The sequence below is a fragment of the Cottoperca gobio genome, chromosome 3 (genome assembly GCF_900634415.1).
Source record: "Cottoperca gobio chromosome 3, fCotGob3.1, whole genome shotgun sequence".
Classification (NCBI taxonomy): domain Eukaryota; kingdom Metazoa; phylum Chordata; class Actinopteri; order Perciformes; family Bovichtidae; genus Cottoperca; species Cottoperca gobio.
The window spans coordinates 9,484,486-9,500,694 of NC_041357.1; the positions used below are offsets into that span (position 1 = coordinate 9,484,486).

The following is a 16,209-nucleotide window of genomic DNA, read 5'->3' on the forward strand; positions in this document are numbered from 1 at the left end:
AATATATGGCTGAGGTATGCTTTTATTTATCCACATGGTCCTGCCAGATGTTCTTTTTATAAACTTTTATTCTCTAAACTATTTTCATATGCAGTTCAACACATGAATGCATCTGTAAACATACACACACGCACACTTGTCACCCACATCCAAGCAGGAATATATTCTTAACTATATATACTGTGTATATATATATTTATATATATTCCTGTCTAGTTGTTATGGCAAACTTGTTTGCAAAGATCCAGAAAACACAGAAACAACAGTAACATTTATTTGGAGTTGTGTTTGTGTCCGCCCGATGAATGTAAGTCTCCTCCTCTGCTCTGTTTTTGCTCTCCCAAGCAGTAGTGGAAAATAGAGCATTGGCGAGTCTTTTAAAGCAGCCTCTTACTTATGGATATTTCTAAAAGTTTAATTTTGGATTAGGATTATAGAGCATGCTTTTAAAAGATCAGTCTAACTCTTGGGACAGCGATCTACTGATTTTAAAGGGGCATTAAGCAGGGCTGTTTAGTAATTGACAACACTGTACACAAAATATGTCGCCGTATTATGCTGCCTAAAACTGTCATGACTAGAGAAACAATATAATAAAAATGATTTTAGAGTAAAAGCAAGAATCTCAAAGGCTCATTTAAACACTGACGGCTGTTTTACATCTAGAAAATGTGCCATGAAAAGAAATGTGGTTGTCAGTTTTTTAGTCTCCCTGTCTACATAAACTAATGGAAGCGTGGTGTTAGCTCAGTATTCTGCTGCCATCTGGTTATGGAGGCAACATTCCAAACTGTCTCTCTGAAGACGTACTACAGCTATTGGAGCAATGGATTATGGTCCCTGTTTTTCACTGGTAGGCGTAGATCACATCTGCGAGGACTGACGTGTATCACAGCACCCGAACTGCATGCGAAAATAAAGGAAATTGGGGTGAAGTTAACAAGGCCACAGTATTATAATTGAACATAATTTCAGTGACAAGTATTATTTTATTTTTTTTATCTATGGTGGCACCGCAAGTGTATCTTCCAACGTGGCAGAGTGTTTTAAGATTAATTGAACATGAATCAAATGAATTGCCAAGAATCCCTCCCACTTTCAGTTTTTAATGAAATACATTTTAGGTAACTTTAACCCGGCAAACGTGTCTAAACTAAGAGTGGCATTTAATAGCAGTAAAAACATAATTGAGGAGAACAATAAACAATAATTCTTCCTGGAATTGCTTTTACTTTGAAATCCACATGGAGCTTAATGCTGGTCACTCATCATCCATGAGCAGTTTCAAATGTGTGGAGGTTCGTTCCAAAGCCAGAAATCTCCGAAAGCACCCGGTAGAATTAATTGCCGTGTCAGCGGTATTGATCAACCACCCTTTCAACCCTCTGCAGATACATTATGGCAGTGAAAATCTTCCTTAACGCGACTTTAATCCATGCCGACCGCCTGGCCCGGGTCCTTATTGTCTTGTAAGTGCGGTCATTATCTGGATGTTCAGTAGATGCCCAACAGAGAATATAGCCAAGTGTGAACTGCCTCTACTCTGATGCATACCAAAGTGAGGCATTTGGATGAGTAAATGGGTCGGCGTTAATTCTGTTTTAGCCGAGTTTCTGCCCTGTTCGGCTCATTCTTGCAGCCTGACAGTGGACCTCTACATTTAAGCCTGCTGCTATGTATTCTTCAGCAGGGATGCTCGGCAGATATAATACATACAGTGCAGAGTGGGAGTCCTCGTTCTTCCTCTGAGATCAGGTTTCTGGTAGAGAGAGATGAAGAGGAGTCCATTATCTAGATACACCATCTGTTCCTCTCTCAGAAATACAGATGATGTGTTCAGGAGCACTCTGTTATGTGTTGTATTGCACATTCATTCCCTGTTTGTGATATGAGAATCTTTTAGAAGACATGTTTAGACTTAACTGTTGCATCCATTTATGTTTGCCCAAGCTGATAGAAACACAGTCACATTTCAACATCATTATGGTTCAGATAATGTTGTCTGAGGTGTACTCCTCTTTTTTTCTGACTTGGTCATAATCTCCTGAGAGAAATATGTGCTAAATGTTTAACTTTCTTCACCAGCTAGCCTCTAACTTTGCCGGTCAGCTGTTTGGTGATGTGCAGGGAGTGTACAGTGGGTTTATCAGAGCTTGTTGCTGTTGCTGGAGTTAGGGTTTGTTGAAAATAGCTCAAACTGACTCACCATATGTAGACTGTGGGTATAAACTATAAACTAAACTAACTATTTCAGCCAGCATTCTCTCCCTGTTATGTTATCCGCGCTATCTATTTTGCAAAGGAACCGTCACCACATTGTGATTGGTTTTAAGAAATACAAAGAGTCTTTTATTCCCCTCATACCAGAATGATAATGTGTGAAGCCAGACCTTTATCTAGCACTGCTGACACAGTGTCGTGGAGATAGGTCCGGATACGCGAGATTAAACTGACTGTGACCTCTGATACGGCTGTCACTGTCCTACGAAACAACTGTCCTTACAGCAGCACAGACAGCGACCAGCTTCGCTGTCTTTACAACACTAAGTTAGAGTTCATGCATACAAACATAGGATGTTGCACTTTAAGTCTCATCTAGTAGATTGATAGATTTGTAGAAACAGACAAATCTATCTGTTCAAAATGGCCGTGTGAGACTTCTAAAAAAATAATGCCGTCATGAATATCTGTGAGGCTGACACATTCAATACATGCGCCATAAAACCAAAAAAGGAAGCTAAAAGAGCCTAAAAAGCCCAAATCTGGATAATAATGATCTGTTGGTTAATCACTGAGTGACTTCACCCCAGTTTCCGCCTCTGATGTATAAATGTAACCTCAAATTCTCTTCTTACCATCTAGATCAGCGGTCCCCAACCTTTTTTATGCCACGGACCGGTTTCATGTAAGAAGATATGTTCGCGGACCTGGGGGGAGGATAAATATGATTATAATATGAAATATAAAATTTCTTTAAAACAACTCCAAGGGCTTGTCTTTTAATGCCGGGTGCCGGCGTTATGAAGGCTTCGTTGCCTCATTTGCGAGCCTGTATATTATGCAGAGCGGCGCATGCAGGTGGACTCCTGATGTTGTCTTTTAAATGTCTCCTCATTGGGTCTTTTCCCTTTTCCAAAAAAGCTCTTTAAAGATGTTTGTTTTCCACTCATTGTTGCTTGTGGGCTTATTTTTTTAAAAAGTAAAGTATCACGTGACAGACGAGCGTCTTGACATGTGTCAAGAGACACAGACAGACAGTATCCGGTAATTTTTCAAAATAAAACCTTTCAAAATAAAATATTTTTTTATTCAATCTTTCTGTGCGGCCCGGTACCAAATGATATATATAAATAGGGACCACTGATCTAGATGACAACAAATTCCATCGGCTGCACGATCAAAAAGAATGTTAACCTTTTTCCCATAGTAGCGACTCCATTATTTTCCTAATCCAAACAAAGATGGTAGCCAGTTGCGTTACAGAAAAAAGAGTGATAGAGGTTAAGCTATTTTTTTATCATGCATCAGATGGAATATCTTCTCATCAGATTTTTATAAGTCTTTGAGGATTCTGAATCTCTCTAAGTGTTTTTAAACGGCCTTTTGGGTTTTTCAAACATCATCATGTATTACCACAGTGGTTCAAATGTGATGCTGATGCTAACACAGGAGTGAGACTATCGGTGACTCTACACATAGTCATTTGTCTTAATGTTAGGGCCAAGTTTAAAAATATTCTAAAAAGCAGCTTGAACTTTACGGTAGAGATGAGATCATTATCGAGATTCTAGCAATGTCTTTATGCAGCGCATCATTGAGCTGTGCTATACTGCACGGGACGTAAATTATTAGTTCAGTTCTATGCTACCATCGTATAAGAAATCTTTTTTTCTCGTACTTGAATTTGTGGAATATCCATTGGCTTTCTCTGTGATATCCCTGCTCTTAATTCTAAAATGGATCCTTGGATGCCCAACGACCGTGAATGTGGCTGTTAGCCACGGCACGGAGTGATTCCATTCTCACCACCCATCGGAAAGTAATCTAGGCCCCTAATGGGAAACTCAAATACCAAATCTGTGGATATAAGCATGTCTAGGGAAGTCACGAGTCAGCAACAGTCTCAGTTAAGCTGGGAAATAGTTTAGCTGGAGGTCACAGGGACTACAATAAGGGAGGTCAGTCTCCTTCTCCCAGCCCCAGCACAGGCTATTTGTCAATGTAGCGGGGGTCTTGGAAATGTAATGTGGTGGGGGAGCAGAGGGAGGGTGAATATATTACAGCTATACCGCTCATCTTTCTGAGTTTGTTTTCTACTTTTTGGGATGTGAATTACCAATACCAGTGGTATGAAATGTTTTCTACTGTGATGGTTGAACAGCAGCACCACCGCATTTTTATTCTCTTCTCAATCTTATTCGGGCATGGAAAAGCATCACACTCTGTATGTATAGTCTATGTTCTTCTCTCAGAAAAAAAGCCCCCAGGGAGCACATGCTGTACATCCACCAAAGATCTAGCAAAGCCAATTCAAGGGCAAATCTTCTTGTTACTATTTGCCACTCTATCATAAATTCATGGTGAGAGAATGTAAACACGATAGCAATCAGGTATAGAATGCACACTAAAGCCTGACCCTTCCTGCAAAAACATGTTGCAAACAGAGTAACAAAATAAAAGTGTTCGTAGCTCGTTTCACTTGGAATCACTTCAAAAACAACATGGCAGGCCGTGATTAGTGAGTTGTGCTGCTGCGATGAAAAGAAAAGCACAAGCAGTAACACATGTCAACGCAGAGCTGGGCCACTTTAGGCAAAACTTGCTCAGATGCCAAGCGTGTTGCTTATTTTATTTTACTATATTTCTTTTTATATGGGAGTCACTGACAGTATTCACATTTCAACCAAAAATATCATCTTTACAACAATCAACAGGTTATATCCTAAACTGACTCTTAGGTCACATCCTGAGCTGTATGCGCCAGGACATCTTGATTTAAAAGAATAAATCCAGTTTAAAGTAAAGTTGTGTTATTCTATATTATTATCCCAAACTCTAAATATCTTTAAAACAGTAAACTGAACATGTTACTGTTATGTTATTACTTGTTATGTAATTTCATCACCAATTTCATACTGTGTGAATGTAAAAGTGAGTTTTAACCTAATTGGACTGCATTGTTATTATTGGTATGATAAATCTGACTTTGGGTGAAGAGTTGCAGTATGTCAATAGATGTTTTTTTTAAGTAACAAATACTGAAGGCACCTGGAAATGTAGGGTTATCTCTGGGAAGGAAAATTATTTCAGCTTTATTGAAAAATTTGAATCTTAAAAAACACACGGCCACCCACCCGCCCCTGATAAAGCCCCCTCATCTTTGTAAGTCATTAGTTCAGAAGGCAGGCAGCGTTATGCTGATGGTGGTGAAATGATAATTAGAGCTGGAGATAGATTGAGTCGATATAAGTGTAATTAATTTTTAAGTGTGAGGTTTATTAGTACAGAGGCAATCAGGCTCCTAATGAGGGCCTGATAGAACTTCTTAAATAGTGGAACCAGTCAAATTAATAGCTATAATAGCTTTTGGCATGGGGCTCTGCTTTTATTTATTGCACTTGTGCATTTGTTTGTATATTAAGCATTTTTTCTAAACACAAGGGTAATAATTTAAACAGATAAATTATGTTTCCTCATATTCATAAACAAAATGGAGACAAGCTGCTGCACATACATTACACCAGACAGATATTATGCTCACACACCCTATGTATGGGACTATAAATAGATTTTCCAGCCCATTAAGGCTCATCTTTCAAATCGTGTCATTAATTAAGCAGAGAAATACTCAAGTAATTTCTCTTTAATGAACTTGCTCAATTAAGTCTGCCCTCTTTTTTGGTTTAATCCTCCTCGCTTTAAGCACTGAGTAACTACTCTTTCTCACTGTCTCTCCCTACACTCGCTCTTCCTTTTGTTTTGTGGAGTACGTTCCTCTGCCAGCTCTCCTCAACCTTCCCCTTCTCCTTTGTGTGTCTGTCACAGCCACGTCGATGCATCACACCCTGTATGCTCACAGTACAAATCACAGTCATTTGCACCAACAAAAGGCAGGGAGATAGTGGTTCACACATACTCTAACACAGGGGTGGGGAACCTTTTTCCTGCCATTTTATTTTTTACAACATCCTTTGAGGGCCGTATAAATTATTGAACTCATAACCTCTGCAAACATTTTTAAGACGCAGCCCATTCATTTCACTTTTCTTTTATGCTGTGCAAAAAAGCGACTTTTATAGCCATGTATCTTTCTGTTTTATCATACATCAGCAATCCTTTATTAGTGCCACAATGGGGAAATGTATCTTGCCACAGAAAAAGAACATAAGTAAAAAGGCAGTACGCAATAATTAAATTGAATAAAAATGTTCGCTCGTGTTGTGTTCAAGGACCCTGACCTTGGCCAGGAAAAACAGTCAGTTGCCCGATTTATGCTATACTTTTTCTAGTGGATTTTTTTGCGTGCGTTTATGAATTACCTCGAGGGCCGGATCAAATGGTCTTGCGGGCCGTATACGGCCCGGAGGCCGAAGGTTCCGTTTCTGGTACCATAAAACTAAACTGCAGTATAAGTATGTATCTTCTCCTAGATAACTTTTTCAAAACAAAAATGCAACAAAACTACGTGCTTATGATTCGTTTGGCCGGTTCATTTAAGCCATGGAGGTGATCTTTTCATAACAGCAACTAAGCTGTTTTAAATCTCACCAGACTTCAACTAAAGTGGTGGCAGGTCAGAAAATGCTAATGTATCGTTTTTGGAAGAGCCACGCGGATCGGTTTGGATATTTGGAATATAAGTATATATTTAGTATAATATATATTTAGATCAAAGGACTATTGTTTTGTATGCGTGGTGCCATGGCCTTACCAGCAGCTCTTACAAAATACATCTTACAAGAGAAAATGTGAGGTAACAAATACATGCAAGCTAGGGTTTTATTGCATTTCTTTCAACTATGGCACAACAGTAGCTCAGGCGTAGAGCAGGTAGTCTTTGAACTTCAAATGTGCTTCTGAGGTTAACTCCTTGCATGGCAGCTCTGCCACAGTCAGTGTGTGGATGTGTGTGCGTGTGGGTGAATGTGGGCAAATGTAAGGCTTTGTAGAGTGTTTTGCACTGTTTTCAGGATAAATGAGCTATAAAAGCAGTCCACTTACCTCAGAGCCAAGCTTGAGTATCCACGATAAAATCTGTTACATCATTGTGCTGTCCAACCAGTACAAGCAAGCTCTTAGAGTAAACCCAATAAAAAAATAGATATAATATTCAGGTCACTATCACAGAAGCTTTAAAACTGTTTTAACCAACGCTTCCAATAGACGAAACAGTTGAATTATCACGTAAAAAATATGAAGCCAGTGTACGAAGGAGTGGTTCCAGTTGCTCTATGCCAACATTACTTACACACAATAGGTAAACATATTTGCCCTGCCCTTAAAGATGTCGGTCATAACATTTGCCCAGAGAATACACCAATTATTTTTGTTGCTACTGTGTTCATTCCTCCTAATGCAAATTAGAAATATTCACTACACGAATACACTGCTGTTTTTGTTTCCATTTTGCTTTGTCATGTTTTACTTTGTTACATACTGACAATAAATGATCCTTGAATCTTTCTGTCCCGCCGATGTGTCTGGTGTAGCTCCACAGGTAGGCTGCACAGTCATTAAAAAGCCATTACTTTCACTGAAAAGTGCATTGGAAGTTTTCATGCTCTTGTGATGTTAGTTATTCTTTAAGAAAGAGTTTGTTTCTTTAGCTCATTAAATATTTGTGTTTGTAAAGCATTGGTCAATTGGGGGATAGACAAAATCCACAACATGCTGAAAACACCAAAAGAGTAACGTTATCATTCATTTAGAGTCATGTTTAGTCCCCTTAATGAATGTAAGGCTCATATTTACTCTCTTTTTAGCTCTGGTTTTGTCCCGACCAACACAAATTGTCTTGCTCTTTTCTTATCACTAACTTTCTGTGTGGTGCTGGACAGGTAGTGTGCTGTGTGCGTGTCACTACAAGTGGCCTCCAACATAGACGTTTGATCAATTGTTAATTTAAACATATTGATAAGTGCATCTTTGAAAAAAACAACTCTATCTTGCTCTTAGACATTTTTACCCATGGGGCCATTTTTATAGGTCATTTAGCAGATGCTCTTATCCAGAGCGACTTACAGAGAACTAACTACAGGGACAGTTCCCCTGAAGCAACTCAGGGTTAAGTACCTTGCTCAGGGGCACAATGGTGGCAGCCCTGGTATGAAACTCACAACCATCTGGTGTTATATTTGCCATACCACTAGACCACTTGGCCATCACCACCATTGTATCTCCATCACTTAACTCCCCAATGGAGAAGCTATCTTATAGATGAAAACTACTTCAAAATCAAATTTCAAATAATGCAAAATGAATTTGAGGGGTCAGGTTAGAGTTTTGAGCTGTTTATCAGTCGATGGCTAATGGTGCGGTGCCTCTTTTGAGTGCACAATATTGCCATTTCAGATCTTGTGATAATATTTGATCAGGTTGCTCCATAGCACACCACATCTTGAGTATACACCCACACATCTGAACATAAAAACACCATTTATAAACCAATGTGATGACAAAAAAGTGTGAAAAGCGTGTTTCCTCCCAGTGGAACCACTTTGGCACCTTGTAATGCCTTCATGAAATCTTAAACTGCAGGACTCCTAAGCCTTGTTGTGCTGCTGCTGCTGCTGCTGTGATATCCAGAATATGAAGACAAACTGAGCAAATACATTTCTCTTTCTCTTTCTAGCTTTCTGTGAAGAGGGATGCAGGAGCGGCGGGACCTGCGTGTCTCCCAACACGTGCGTCTGTCCCTCAGGATTTACAGGACGCCACTGTGAGACAGGTAAGACCTGAGAAACCCCGACCCCTCGCCTGTCCGGCTTGTCCAGTTGTCCCTCCTTATTAAAGGTCAGCGAGAGAATCATATTGTTGACACCAGAGGAATGGTCTTTACGTCGGTGTGAGGGCTCGGCAGTCGCTCCTTGTCTCCCTCTGTTTCTTCTCTCTCACTTACTCTTTCCTACACACACACATACACACACACACACACACACACACACACACACACACACACACACTTCCACACTTTATCTCTAAAGCCCTGTGTTTAAATTGGACCCGGGAGAGCCATAGAAAAGGACAGCTAATTCTTCTCTACTCTCCTTTCTCACTCCCTCCTTCCTCTTACTCCTGCTCCATTTTCCTTCCTCTCCCCCTTCCTCACTTTCTTGCTATCCTCTATTCTTCTCTCCTCCTTCCTGTCTCTCCTTTCCTCTTCCTTTTTCCTCCCCACCTTGCTCTCCTCCCCTCCTCTTTTTCCTCCCCTCTTTTACGCAGATCCTTCATTTGTTGTCTCTTCTCATCTCCTCTTTCCTTTCTCTGCTCCCCCATCGTTTCCCAATCTCTTCCCCTTCTCTCCTTTCTTTCATCTTCTAAAGTACCGTCCTCCCTTACCCTCGCCTCTCCTTTCCTCCATGTTCTTTCTTTTTTTCTTTCCCTCATTCTCTCCTTTCCTTCTCTTTCTTGTTGTCAACTTTTACAACTCTCCTCTTCTGCTCTCTTTCTGTTTCCTTTTCTTCTTCCCTTCATTCCTTCACTATCTCTTCCTTTCCTCCCTTTTCCTCTTCTCCTCTACCCCTTTCCTCCTGTGCAATTATCTTCTATTTTCCTCTTCTTTTCTTTCCCTCTATCCTCCGCTACCCTTTGCTCTCTTCTCCTCTCATCCTCCCCTTTTACTTCCCGTATCCCTCTTGTCTCCTCCCTGTTTTCCTCACCTTTTTCTTCCTCACCTCTCCTCTCTTTAACTGTCTTCTGGTATTAAGTCTTATACAGCCTCTTTTTTTTACTGAGGTGATCAACCAGCTCTTGTAGAACACCACATGCACAGTTCAGCTATTAACAGCATGTTGCCATGGTTTCCCTTTAAATACTAGGAACACTTAGATGTACACATTAATGGTGACATTACATACGGTGCATGTAGCCTCAACCACTCAGTCCTAATAGGTTCTGGTAATATGTAAAGTGGAGGATGATTGTGCCAGTGTGCTTGCTGCAGACCTCCTGGAATACATGTCCTATCTTCATCACATGTTTGTGCTCCAAGGAACTCATCAGGGAGCAGATAGAATTAAGTGTAAACATTACACAAATATCTAATATTAAAAACAACTGTGTTCCCTCCACAATGTTACATATTGCATGTTAGAGAGTAAACAGTGATAATACATATTGATATAGTACGTTTAAAAAAACTAAATGTATTTAAAGAATGAATAATTAAACGTTTTAGTGGTGTAAGACAAAAAAATAATAAGCTGTTACTGTCACAGCTGCTGGTATTTGTCATAGCAGTGATGATAAAAGACTTCCTCTGATCTCTATGTAACAATTCAAAGCTCTGTGTGCGTGTGTGTGTGTGTGTGTGTGTGTGTGTGTGTGTGTGTGTGTGTGTGTTTTGTGTGTGTGTGCGCGTGCGCGCGTGCGTGCGTGCGTGTGTGCATGCATGGAGGAGAAGTACACAAATTCCATCATCAAATGACCAGCAAAACAGAGGGCAGAGTTAATTGCCAACGTTCAAAAAATTGAACGTTGGCAATTAACTACTTGGAAGCTTTGAATTTTTATACCTCACATTCTTGGAAATATAAAAGATTGTTAATGTCACACTTTAAACAAACCATGCACTTCCTCTTTTCTTTCACTACACTTTTTACTTTGTTGTGGAGAATATAACCTCGATACTAAAATCTAATATAGATATTCTTTCAAGACTGAGCATTTGAACTGCTGAATCAATGGCAATCAGCGTGCAACGCATTTTATGAAAGCAATCAACCAAGCACTAATTATTCTCCCAATAAACAGCTTCAAATATCTATTAATGAATGAATGTGGCAAGCTAATTCCTCAATGCTGTTCTCAAAAAAAGAATACATTTTATATCCAAATGTAACATTTCACCATTGCATCTTGGCACAGACTTTACATCTGTGCCTGTAAATTGAATTTTGATGAAAAACAAAATGCAGGATTGATTTGAAAAAGTGGCTACTTTGCATCTGCAAAACGATACTGTTTCCTCTCTTTGAACCATTTAAGAGGGGAGGAAAATATTATGCAAAGAAGAAAATATAGTGTGGAAGTGAGGAGCAGATGAGGTGCAGAATGCAGCTCTCCTCCCTCATCCCCTCATAGGAGCCAAAATATGGACTCATCCCACTAATGAGGCTCCTCCCTGCGGCCCTCCGGCTGCTGCCCGAGGCTGCTACAGATGTGATGCAGTGCAAAATTACTGTATCTCTCTGTCAAAATCTGTGTCTGTCTGGGTGTCAAACTGTTTCTCTCTACATGCATATCTCATTTGCAGAAGCTACAGAAGAACAGGCTCTGGTTTCCACTCACTGTGTGCTAGAAGGGAATGAAAGATAATAGAGATAACATGTTAACAAAATCCTAAACATTTGGAGAGAGCACACCTCTTTATATCGCACTAGAAATAGGTACAGTGTTTTGAAGAAAATGTTCATGCGCTTGATTCTGCTGAAAAATTGAAGCATAAATATTGAAAGCAGCGTAAAAATCTTAAAAGGCTGGTTGGCAGGTGCATCCCAAATGTATTTGTTAGAAGTGTAAGCACAAACTGTAAACTCTGAGAGGACAGTGTGAGGTGTGAATGATAATAGGAGCCAGAATCGTCCTTTAAAATGTCCCCTGTAGTTCAGATGAAGGGCATGAATTATTGTTCTCAAGTGTTTACCATTACTGGTCAGCAACATTAAATTGTCAAATTGGTTTGGTCTTTATAATTACCTCTGCTACGGACGTAGTTTTTTTGGCTCGGTTCGTCTGTCTGTTTGTCTGTTTGTCTGGATTTGGGCAAAACTCCCAGCCAGATTTTTAGGAAACTTGATGGAAGGCTGATAGGCCAAGAGGGAGGACCCATCAAAATGTTTAGAGCCAATCCAAATCATGGGGCGCATACACAAATGATGTTTCATGTTCGTTGAGTTTGCGGGACAGAGCCTTTGTGCGGAATTCCCCACCAGGTCTGTGCTCTCCGACTGCCATTGTAGTTGAATGTGTTTCTATTCCCAAGTTAGAGTGAAATAATTACTTATCAGTTCAATTTAGAAAATGAACCATCATCTCCCATCAGAAGTTGCTTCACTTTGTTGTTTGTCTTAATGCATCATTTACAACTGTCTTGTGCATTTTAAGCAAATACCACATAAAATATATCGTACACACAGTATGTTATATTAGTGGTAAGTAAAATGGAGGTAAAATGCTCAGTTGTCTTTAAAGTGCTGTGAAGTTGGTGGAGTTTCCCTTGAAGACTTGCTGCAGGCAAGATGTACGAGCTCTATAGAGAGTTTTAGTTTTAACTTTGTGCACAACACGTTCTCTGTCTGTCTCTGTATTTCACTCTCAACCTGTCTTTACATTTGGCAAACTGTCTCACTATCTGTATGTACTACTCTCATGTACACCAGTCTCCACTTCTGCCTCCCTCTCTGCTGCTCCTCCCTTCTGTGTAATGAAACACACCACTGCTCCACTGACTTACCTCCTCTGTGGTGTACACTGTAGCTCAGTGGGGGGTTAAGAGCATCTAAATATAAAGCCGATGGGAAACAGAGTTGACCTTCTCACTGATGTTTTCATCTTCTCCCACAGATCCACTGTTAATTATTATTACTATGAAATGCTTTACTCCAAAGGATCCAAGAGTGAACAGTTAAACCAACGATGAACTCCCGGTTCACACATCGTGAAGTCAACTCTTTGTCAAAGAAGTTAATGTAATGCACTCACTGTACTGCGGAATATGTGTTAGGGTTCAAGTTCACCCATTTAGTGCACAGTAGCGACAGCAGTGTATACACAGTATAATGTGTGTTGGAGTATTTTTTAAGTGTCAGTCAAATTGCAGTAAGTGACACCTCTTCAAAGTATAAATCTTTAAAAATTTAACTTTAACCTTCGGCTAGATGTGTTTAAAAAGTACAAGTTTTCTTCTAGACATCCAGGTTACATATAATTGTTGTGTCAACAGCAATTCAGTGATGTTATTTGAACATATAGTATATAGCAGAGGTCTTCAACAGGGGGTCCACATTTTTGGTCGATTAGAGAATTAATTATTTTCTTTTTTTAAACCTATTTTTTCCCCACAAATGTAAATGTCTTTAAATACACATTAACGTGAATCCAACATATTGTAGCGAACGGATACATGGAGTCAAAAGATGTTATCTTTCAGTCAGCAATGCACACATTCAGTATTAATTGAATAGCTTAGTAATTAATGTAAATGAATATAAATATATATAGTAGGGGGGTCCCTGCTCCAGCTCTCCATCAGTTTGGGGGTCCTTGGTCTAAAAATCATTGAAGACCCCCGGTATATAAGATCTGCTTCACACTGAAATCTAACCATTGGAACGCTGTTGAAACAATAGTTGTTCTGTAGCGAGCAGACGTTTTATGGGAGGTCTCTGTAAATGAGTGAAGATACCAGTCGTAGAACAGCGCTGCATGCTTTCATTAGTGCTTGGCTGTGGTCACTTTTAGTGCTCCTTTAATCCAGCAGGCTGTTAATTGTATGCACTGGTCGCAGACCATCAGGTAGCAACAAACACCAACATTGGTTGTCGTTTCTGTCTGAAGACACATTACTGTAAATACCCGTAGTTACATTTCCTGTGATGTTGTTTCAATAGGTTAGTAGGGCTGAGTTGAGGTAAATTGTGTAAAGATCAGTAGGCGTCGGGATTCTCCCAAGAGCTTGGGGATTATTTTAACTATGTGTGGATTTAATTCCCATTTCCTCCGTGAGCTAAAACTCACAGCTCTTCACAGTCCAGGCTGTCATAACGTCCTCATGTATTCCTGTTGGGAAAATCCAAAGGCGGGGCAGAAGTGAAGCCCCGCATAAAGTACTGAGTGCTCGTTTGCATTGCAATGGAAGGAAACGGAGGGAAATGTGATATGCTGTCAGGCTGCTTTCCTTCCTCTGGCTGTAACAAAGATTGATGGAGTGTGTGTACTCGAGCATATTGTACTTTATTCCACAGGAAGGTCACCTGTCCAACTCACTACCACACAGACGAAGAGAATGGAGGGCTGTTCACATACTCAAACACACACTAACAAATAGCTCTATAAGACTATTGAGCAACAGGAATTATTGGCTGTGTGTGAATAAAGTGAGCTTTTATTACATCTAAATGAAAAGGTTTTACTAGGCAGGTGATGAATGGGGTTTTAAATAGCATGTGCTCTCCATAAAAAGAGATTGAGAGTCCTGGTAGAATGAGTTATTATTTCTGTAGCTACAATTGGTGCAGTGGATTATCACAGGTCTCAGATCAGAGAGATCATCTTTTCACTTCAGGTTTTTAGTTCCACCTCCTCTTTCCTGGTGGATCCATCATTACACATGTGTTGTGCTGATAAGCATTATTTAAAACTACAGAGTATTATTTTCTAGCATGCAATTTAAGATTTAAAGATTTACAAGTATGTGAGGCTGGATGTTGGCAACATAATGTATTTATAAAATGAAATAAGATACCTAGAATGCCTGTTTTAATATTAAATAGGATAAATATTCATGCTTATTTATTCATGAAAAGGCCCCTGACCTTTCCTGTAGGGCCACCTTTGGGTCAACTATCAAAGATGGTAAATGGTACAATATAATGGCTTCCATTTAAATGTATAGACACATTCATGCTCCCCAGAGGATAAACCTTTAAACCCTTACCATTTCCACCCCCCCCCCCCCTTTCCTGACTATCTTAGGCTGTATTATCCAATAAATAAAATACATAAAAGCCCTTAAAAAATATATTTTAAATAATTTTATGAGACAGTATATAAATATTAAAAAAATAAAGCCTGAAGAGTTTACATCCTGGAAACAGAAGCATCTCTGACAGTTGACAGTACTGCCAAGTTCAACATAAATTTGCTAAATATGGAAGCTAATGCTATTGCAGCTGATGAAAGAAACCAAAATGTGCACACTAGATACATAAATAATGTTAGTGGGGAGCTGTGACTTAATTAAAGGTATTTAGCTCTGAAGTGGAGTTGAATGATATAAAACAAAAACAAATAGATGGAATACAGGTGGAAAGAATTTATCATTTTTGATCCAGAATGTATATCACAGAGCTCAGGTGAGTTTCTGCTCTGTACTGCAGCGCTGTCGATTAAAGTGTCACTCCCTTCTTTAAGGGAACAGTGATAACCGTGAAGCAAACTTTCCCCTTCGTCCCTACTTTGTCATGAAACAAAATCAGCGCCAACCAGTGGTAGCCAGTGTAGGACCTGCCAATAATCAATATGTCACCAAATTTCCAGAACAACATATTTCGCAAGGATGTGCGAACTGATTTTCGCTAAATCAAGCAAATGAAACACACGATTAGCCGTTTGGCACTAAACTGTATTGTATTGTCCTGTGTTACTGTTTCTTCACTGTTCACCCAGTATATTATTAAACACTTTCACTCACTGTTGAAGCTGAAAGTAGACCATTTAATTACATAGTCATTGTTTTCAATTCAGTGCTGTAGCCTACACAGTCAAAACAATGAAACACATGTCACCGTCCTCTGTGAAATACAGAACAGCCAAAGATAGATGAAACGGGGAGAGGGAGAGAAATAAATGTTGGAAATCATCATTTTTCAAAGACACAATATTTCTCTCAAAAGATGAAAGAAGAATTGCAACACTTCATATACCTCACAATTAAAGTGGGAGCAGTCATTCCAAAAGGTTTTTCACCTTTTGGAATGAGTCACTTTTCATAAATTATAGACATATATTTTGGAGAAAAGGGCAGAATTACTGTTATTAGGAAGGTTTGCAGCACTGGCGCCTGTTATTTGTGCACTATAAATGTTCCAACCGGACATTTCCAAAGGTTCTCTCCACATGGAGCATATGTATCTTTATGTGTTTATGCAAACCAAAAAGATGTACAGAATGTGGCGTCTCAAAAAATATGTGTAAGTAGAAAGTTTGTATGTCAGCAAATAAAAAAAATAGATGAATAACAAATCTTGCTTTATTTTGATTAAATCATTT

General features: G+C 39.4%; 1 protein-coding gene across 1 annotated transcript in view; it reads left to right on the forward strand.

Annotated features, from left to right (window-relative positions):
* LOC115004539 (protein kinase C-binding protein NELL1-like) overlaps positions 1–16,209 on the forward strand; it is a 239,280-nt gene that overhangs the window by 198,980 nt on the left and 24,091 nt on the right. The window contains 1 exon segment of the mRNA XM_029426188.1: positions 8,852–8,947. Within this exon segment, the coding sequence (XP_029282048.1) occupies positions 8,852–8,947 (96 nt within the window).